Genomic DNA, 7,500 nt, shown 5'->3' with positions numbered 1-7,500 from the left:
GAACAGAACAGAACCTGCTCCAATGTAGTATGAACAGAACAGAACCTGCTCCAATGTAGTATGAACAGAACAGAACCTGCTCCAATGTAGTATGAACAGAACAGAACCTGCTCCAGTGTAGTATGAACCGAACAGAACCTGCTCCAGTGTAGTATGAACCGAACAGAACCTGCTCCAGTGAAGTATGAAGGGAACAGAACAGAACCTGCTCCAGTGTAGTTTGAAGGGAACAGAACAGAACCTGCTCCAGTGTAGTACAGAACCTGAATGTAGTTTGAACAGAAGGGAACAGAACAGAACCTGCTCCAGTGTAGTATGAAAAGAACAGAACCTGCTCCAGTGTAGTATGAAAAGAACAGAACAGAACCTGCTCCAGTGTAGTATGAAGGGAACAGAACCTGCTCCAGTGTAGTATCCAATGAAAATAACAGAACCTGCTCCAGTGTAGTATGAAGGGAACAAAACCTGCTCCAGTGTAGTTTGAACAGAACAGAACAGAACCTGCTCCAGTGTAGTATGAAAAGAACAGAACAGAACCTGCTCCAGTGTAGTATGAATAGAACAGAACCTGCTCCAGTGTAGTTTGAACAGAACAGAACCTGCTCTAATGGGAATGGGAACGGAACAGAACCAGCTCCAGTGTAGTATGAAGGGAACAGAACAGAACCTGCTCCAGTGTAGTATGAAGGGAACAGAACAGAACCGGCTCCAGTGTAGTATGAAGGGAACAGAACCTGCTCCAGTGTAGTATGAAGGGAACAGAACAGAACCTGCTCCAGTGTAGTATGAAGGGAACAGAACAGAACCTGCTCCAGTGTAGTATGAAAAGAACAGAACCTGCTCCAGTGTAGTATGAAAAGAACAGAACAGAACCTGCTCCAGTGTAGTATGAAGGGAACAGAACCTGCTCCAGTGTAGTATGAAAATAACAGAACCTGCTCCAGTGTAGTATGAAGGGAACAAAACCTGCTCCAGTGTAGTTTGAACAGAACAGAACAGAACCTGCTCCAGTGTAGTATGAATAGAACAGAACCTGCTCCAGTGTAGTTTGAAACAGAACAGAACCTGCTCCAGTGTAGTATGAAGGGAACAGAACAGAACCTGCTCCAGTGTAGTATGAAGGGAACAGAACAGAACCGGCTCCAGTGTAGTATGAAGGGAACAGAACCTGCTCCAGTGTAGTATGAAGGGAACAGAACAGAACCTGCTCCAGCATGCAGTGTAGTATGAGGGGAACAGAGGAGGCTTCAGGAGGAATCTGGTCCAGCAGGTCGTTATAGTAACGCATGTCCACATCAGTACTCAGAGCAGCCGGTTCAGGGTCTGCTGGGACAACAACAGACATCAGCTCCCTGGGTTAGGGTCAATTCACATTCATTCAGCTATCAGTTAACTGTAATCATTTTCTTGAACTATCCATTATAACATCAACTGTCCTCCAGTGTGTTTGTGAAGCTGTAGAATACCTGGAGTGGTTTCCTCTTGGGCTTGTCTCTTCTTGGACCCAGGTGTCTGAGGCGTTGTGGTCTGAACCGTCTGAGATATGACAGAAAATATTCCTCAACATTTCTGCTACATGTAGAAACAGAAAACAGGCCTACATGAAATAAAGACAGTATTGTGTATATTCAGTATGGTTTCCTGCTCCATCCACCAGTCAGTTCATCCTGTGTGTGCATGCATGTGTGTTTCTGGTACAGTACCTCTGCAGGGCTGTCCTGGGTGGTGCGTGCCACAGCCCTGGGGACAGATGGCACCTGGACCAGTCTCATGTTGTTCAGGTAGTGTTGATGCTGTCTCCTCCAGTCCAGACAGTCATAGATCAGACACGCCACGTCTTCAAACAGACGTGTCCCAAACCCAAGCTACAACACAACATATTAACATGGCATTTTAAGTACATTATATAACATAATCATAATTAAAGAAAGACCCACACACTGCTCTTGTCAATGTTTATTGCTTAGGTGTCAGACTCTCTGCCTTCTTGTCAGAGCTTTGATTGATATCAGAAGGAGAGGAAGAAGAAGGAAGAGAAGGAACAGAAGAAGAAGGAGCAGCAGCAGAAGAAGCAGAATCATCAGAAGAAGCAGAAGAAGAAGAAGAAGAAGCAGCAGAAGAAGAAGAAGAAGAAGAAGCAGAAGAAGAAGCAGAAGGAGCAGCAGCAGAAGAAGCAGAAGAAGAAGAAGAAGCAGCAGAAGAAGAATCAGCAGAAGAAGCAGAAGAAGAAGAAGAAGCAGAAGGAGCAGCAGCAGAAGAAGAAGCAGCAGAAGAAGAATCATCAGAAGCAGCAGAAGAAGAAGAAGCAGCAGAAGAAGAATCATCAGAAGCAGCAGAAGAAGAATCAGCAGAAGAAGCAGAAGAAGAAGAAGAAGCAGCAGCAGAAGAAGAAGCAGAAGAAGAAGAAGCAGCAGAAGAAGAAGCAGCAGAAGAAGCAGAAGAAGCAGAAGGAGCAGCAGCAGAAGAAGCAGAGAAGAAGAAGAAGAAGAAGAAGAAGGAGCAGCAGAAGAAGAAGAAGAAGAAGAAGAAGCAGAAGGAGCAGCAGCAGAAGAAGCAGAAGAAGAAGCAGAAGGAGCAGCAGAAGAAGAAGAAGCAGAAGGAGCAGAAGAAGAAGAAGAAGAAGAAGAATCAGAAGAAGAAGAGGAAATCACCATAGCCTCTGGGCTATCCTTGTCTTGTGGTGGCAGGATCTCTTTAGTGGTGTGACTGAGGCGGGCCACATCAAACAGCTTGGAGAATGCTGAGCCACTGTTTAGCACCCCTTCCAACTGACCCCAGAACTGCTCCCGTTGTCTTCTCCTAATGTTAGTCTCCGCGTCTACAGGAACACAATAGCAGCATTTAGCAACACAAATCACATTAAAATTAGATTGATTGATAGATCAATACTGTACTGACAATATGAAATACTGCCAGAAATACCTCTGCTGTGCTTGATTCAGTTTACCCTGACTGTACAATGAAACCAGTGGAACAAAAGATTCAAGATCCCAAGCTAAATCAATCCAAACCCACACATTGATGCCAATCTATGTCTTACCCACATCCAGGGGTTTGTCATCACTCCCTTCCAGTGATCCCTCTGGCCGGTCTGGTCTCTGTGAGGTCAGCTTGATAACGTTGGACACATGGACCCCCAGGGAGTCCAGCACAGAGACCAGCTGAGCCTGCTGGAAGCCCACCACCAGGATGTAGTGCTGAGGACCATCGTCTGGCTCATCATCTAGACACACACACATGAAAGCATGAAAGCATGAGAGAGAGAGAGAGAGAGAGAGAGAGAGAGAGAGAGAGAGAGAGAGAGAGAGAGAAAGAGAGACAGAGAGACAGAGAGACAGAGAGAGAGACAGAGAGACAGAGAGAGAGAGAGAGAGAGAGAGAGAAGAGAAAAGAGAGCGAGAGAAAGAGAGCGAGAGAGAACCTCCCAGTCACCCCAACACAAAGTGACAACCAACCTCATACTAACAACCTAACAGTACTACTATACTGTATGTGTGATCATTGAGACAGAGTAGACTTCTCACCTATATACTTGTTGGTCTCATCCTCCTCGCCCCTCTTTTTCAGCTTGGTGTCCTTGGTTGGGGCGCTGGGCTCTGCCCCTTTCTTCCCCTTGTCACCTTTGGCGGCAGGCTTGGCACCACCTTTGTCTTTGGTTGGGGAGGCATTGCCAGCCTTGCCCTTACCCTTCTCCTCAGCAGCCTGGGAGAGAGTGGATTAAATTAAAGTGGTGCAAATACTGCATAGTGCGGTTCAAATCCTGGTCTCCTCTGTGAAGGAAGACTGCGTTAGCCTGTTGAGCTGAAGCCTAGGCATTAACAGGTAGCGCAGGCTAGTCTTCATGTCTCAGACAAGGTTTCTTATCACCCATGTTACAATATTACTATAACTCTGACTCTATCTAACACTTCAAACGATTCTCTAGGAAAGCTGACTGTTGCCAGGGCGATAAGACGACTGATGATTGTTGATGGCTGTCAGGAGTTCCTTCCTACCCTCATCTCTGTGGCTCTCTTCTGCTGGTCGTTGGCCTTGACTCCCAGGAGCTGGAACTTGAGCAGTTTACCCAGCAGGTCACAGGGCAGCTCCTCTCCTGCATCCAGCAGGACCTTGGCTGCCTCCATCACCTTCATAGACAAACAATATACTTGATGTAGAATAGACAGAGACTGAGTAATAGTTCTAATTTATTGGGCAAGACTCTTTCTTTGCTGCTTTGTAAATGTGTCTTTTGAAATGAATAGCCTATAGAGCACATTTGACTGAAAAATGGGTGCATTTACATACCTCATAAAACATGGGTACATCCTTGGTCTTCTTGATTTTTGGGTTTCCCAGTTCATGGATCTGTGAAGCATTTCATTCATTGGTTGATATACACTTGACTGTGAACAATCAGACTTTGTGTTACTGACCTTTTCTAGGGTGGTGTCCCAGGTGACTACGCTGAAGAGCCTGCGTAGGGGCTGCTGTACGGCCAGCAGCAGAGCACCGGTCAGCTCCTCATCCTCCAGCCTCTCCCCCACCACCAGAGAAATGCTGGCCTTCCAAGTCTCCTAGCATCATCATCATCATCATCAGACAACACTGATCAGTGAAGAACAACAACATAGCCACGTGACAAGTGAAGTCATTCCCTGCTTTAGTAGCTGGCCCCTTAAAGTTTAGTGTGTTTAAATAGTGTTTCACTAGCTAGATATCTAGCTTTACTAAAGTTCTAGCTAGCTAAAGATAGCAAGCTGTTAACGTCCCCTACCTCCTCAAATGGTGCATTAGTGAGTCCAGTTTCCCAACCTTTGTTTCCAACTGCCGTTGCACCAGCAGCAGACACTGTCCCGCTTTTCACTCTTTTTGGTGGCATTTCCTTACCGTTTTTGGAGAGAAACTGACCTATTGACTTGAATCAAATTGCATTATATTATGAAATCTCTTGACCTTAACGTAAACTAAAACAGCCACTTCCAGCTGTTAGCTTGCTAGCTGACGTTAGCTAGCATGGCTCTTCTGTGTACAGTCCCCTGACGCTTCGGTTGCTCTTGGCAACAGGTTGAAGGGGCGGGATCAGTCATGCAAAATTACATCTTACCTTCGAATTTTATTTATGTATTAATTTATGAAACAAATTGCCAAAAGACGCAATACTGAATATACCACTACTAATAGAAATCCATGTTCAACTCCCAACACAAAAGACACAGAGACACATTTAATCAATTATTTTTATCAGTTTTTTCATACAATCATAAGGAGTGACATGGAGAACAAAGCTTTGCATAGAGTGAAGCTCTGACACAGACACAGCCTTGAACCCCCCAGCAGACAGTAGTATCTCATCCTAGAGTCCTGCCGGTCACAGGACCAGACAGGCAGACAGCCAGCCACAGAGGAACATTACAAAAAGGTGAGAACAACTGAAACATGGATGCAACTTTCAAATTGGTCACAATTGGTGATAATATATACATATATATATATATATATATATGCATGTTGTGTTGTAGTTAAAGTGTTTCTGTGAGTAAAGAAGTAGTGGGTTGGTGTGATGGGCTATCGGTTACTCAGTGATGGTGGTGAATGTGAAGACCATGGAGGTTGAGAGACCGAGACTTGGATGAATAGAGTCAAAAGCCCCAATTAAAGCCCCAAAACATTGGTACATTCAGTGCAAAATCAGGGTCTCCAACCTTTTCTGGCATCAGATCTACTCATTTCTTACTAGATTTTAAAATAGGCCCATTCTTCTCCTCTCCCCTGCAACTCTTCGCCGGGTCCTTGATACACAAGAGAAAGTAGTGCACTATATTCTCTGTCAACATACCTGGTAAACCAACGGTTAACAAACAACTCTAAAATCAGAGATTTGTTGTCAGTGTTGCTTTTCCTGCTTTTAGAATTTTTTTCACTTTCAAAATTACAAATGTTCAGGGAAACAACGGAATGGGATGTTCTGAGTCCATGTCACTTGTTAAATCCCCTCTGAGGACAATTTAGGTCTGGAAGAAAACTAACAAATATCTTTGTGTAATTTTCCTGTAATTACGCATCTGAGTGAGGGATGTGCCAGTCTAGCAATGGCTCCATACAAGTTTTCAAATAACAGATACTCATGATATACTTCTGCCAGGTGAGCCTACCTGCAATACATATGTAATTGGAAAGGTTTCAGGGAAAGTATTTCTGTCAACTCACATGATGGTTTATCACGTCAACTGGCTGGAGTGATGGACAAACCCGCGCACCACTCAGACAGACAGGGGCAATGTTGCTGGGAATTCATTGCCAGATATTGTTAGGTTTGGCTAACCAGGGGTGGGAAAATGTCAATTTTCCGTTAATTAGATAGTAGCTGGGCGCTTGCGGTGTCTGACACTTGTTTGATTTGTTTATGACAGTTTGTTGGACAGTTTGTCGTGGAACAAGTCAAAATTGCAAGTACTTTCAGAATTGTTTGGCGAGCTACTCATAGGTAGACTGCGAGCTACTCATAGGTAGACTGCGAGCTACTCATAGGTAGACTGCGAGCTACTCATAGGTAGACTGCGAGCTACTCATAGGTAGACTGCGAGCTACTGTAGCGAATCGAACTGTTGGAGACCCCTGGTGAAAATACAGCCTACACAGGACAGCAAAATCATTCATTGGCAGACAGAGAAACGTGTACTGTCAGTACGTAAAAAGTTATAAGAACTTCTCACAAGCCATCCCAGGACATGTACAGTATTCCCATCCACTACAAGACCATGGTGCATACCTACGAAACACCAAGAGAAACTTCCCCTCCCTAGCTTCAGTCTTTCAGTCTATGCTCAAAAACTACACTAGAACCCGTCCCACCTAGCTACATTTTATTAAGATGAATGCACTAACTGTAAATCGCTCTGGATAAGAGCGTCTGATTTATTACTAAAATGTCAAAAGAATAAAAAATAAAATACATGTAATGCCACTGTGCACTTCCCTTTCTTTTAGTATGTTTTTAACGTAAAACATGTCATATGTCTGCCCTCAGTCTCTCACTGGCCCTGGGATGATGGAAGAGAATGCAGGAAGTTGTTCTATTTCAGTCCCTTACATTCCGTTAGCTACATTCCACAGTCTCGGGATGTGATGGTGGCTGGGTGGGGTCACAGCCCTGAAACAAAGACATTGGGCGCGTTTCATGTCATCGTTATTGCAGTCGACACACTGCTCAGATGATAGTCCCTCACAACGTCTGGAAAAGTATTTACCTCTCTGGAACCACATTAATATGATATACATATAATATAGTAATCGGCTAAAATGCTCAGCAGCAGCGCGACTGCAATAAAGCGCGACCTGGAACGCACCCTGAGAGTAGAATATGGTGGTATCAGAAGGCAGACTAAGGCCTTCTGACTAAGGCAGAGTATGAAGTGAAAAACATGACAAATATGTGTTTCTATAACTCTTCCTTCATATTCTCATTACTCCTCGTCTTAAAACTTCGTAGTACTGTAGATATGTCTATAAAATATATTT

General features: G+C 44.3%; 2 protein-coding genes across 5 annotated transcripts in view; both read right to left on the bottom strand.

Moving 5' to 3' along the window:
• Positions 1 to 5,069, bottom strand: part of spag17 (sperm associated antigen 17) — a 29,210-nt gene extending 24,141 nt beyond the window's left edge. For 2 of the 4 annotated variants that reach the window (XM_042317905.1, XM_042317907.1), the window contains exons 1-10: positions 4,757 to 5,060; positions 4,416 to 4,556; positions 4,288 to 4,347; positions 3,996 to 4,127; positions 3,525 to 3,702; positions 3,041 to 3,223; positions 2,652 to 2,818; positions 1,704 to 1,865; positions 1,467 to 1,536; positions 1,205 to 1,326 (exon numbers count right to left, since the gene is read on the bottom strand). In XM_042317905.1, coding sequence (XP_042173839.1) covers positions 1,205 to 1,326; positions 1,467 to 1,536; positions 1,704 to 1,865; positions 2,652 to 2,818; positions 3,041 to 3,223; positions 3,525 to 3,702; positions 3,996 to 4,127; positions 4,288 to 4,347; positions 4,416 to 4,556; positions 4,757 to 4,861 — 1,320 coding nt within the window. In that variant the 5' untranslated portion in view covers positions 4,862 to 5,060. Of the gene's footprint in view, positions 1 to 1,204; positions 1,327 to 1,466; positions 1,537 to 1,703; positions 1,866 to 2,651; positions 2,819 to 3,040; positions 3,224 to 3,524; positions 3,703 to 3,995; positions 4,128 to 4,287; positions 4,348 to 4,415; positions 4,557 to 4,756 lie in introns of all 4 variants that reach the window. The other 2 variants (XM_042317908.1, XM_042317906.1) reach the window with 2 other exon arrangements.
• Positions 5,070 to 5,205: 136 nt separating this feature from the next.
• The window catches only part of LOC112241713 (E3 ubiquitin-protein ligase HECW2), a 73,151-nt gene continuing 70,856 nt past the window's right edge, over positions 5,206 to 7,500 (bottom strand). Inside the window, exon 31 of the mRNA XM_042317914.1 lies at positions 5,206 to 7,500. This exon is cut by the window's right edge and continues 2,163 nt beyond it. The gene's annotated coding sequence lies outside the window, so the exon portion shown is untranslated.

Source organism: Oncorhynchus tshawytscha, unplaced genomic scaffold, assembly GCF_018296145.1.
Source record: "Oncorhynchus tshawytscha isolate Ot180627B unplaced genomic scaffold, Otsh_v2.0 Un_scaffold_2906_pilon_pilon, whole genome shotgun sequence".
NCBI lineage: Eukaryota > Metazoa > Chordata > Actinopteri > Salmoniformes > Salmonidae > Oncorhynchus > Oncorhynchus tshawytscha.
Note: the sequence above shows the minus strand (reverse complement) of the source record. Positions and strands in the feature narration are given on the sequence as shown.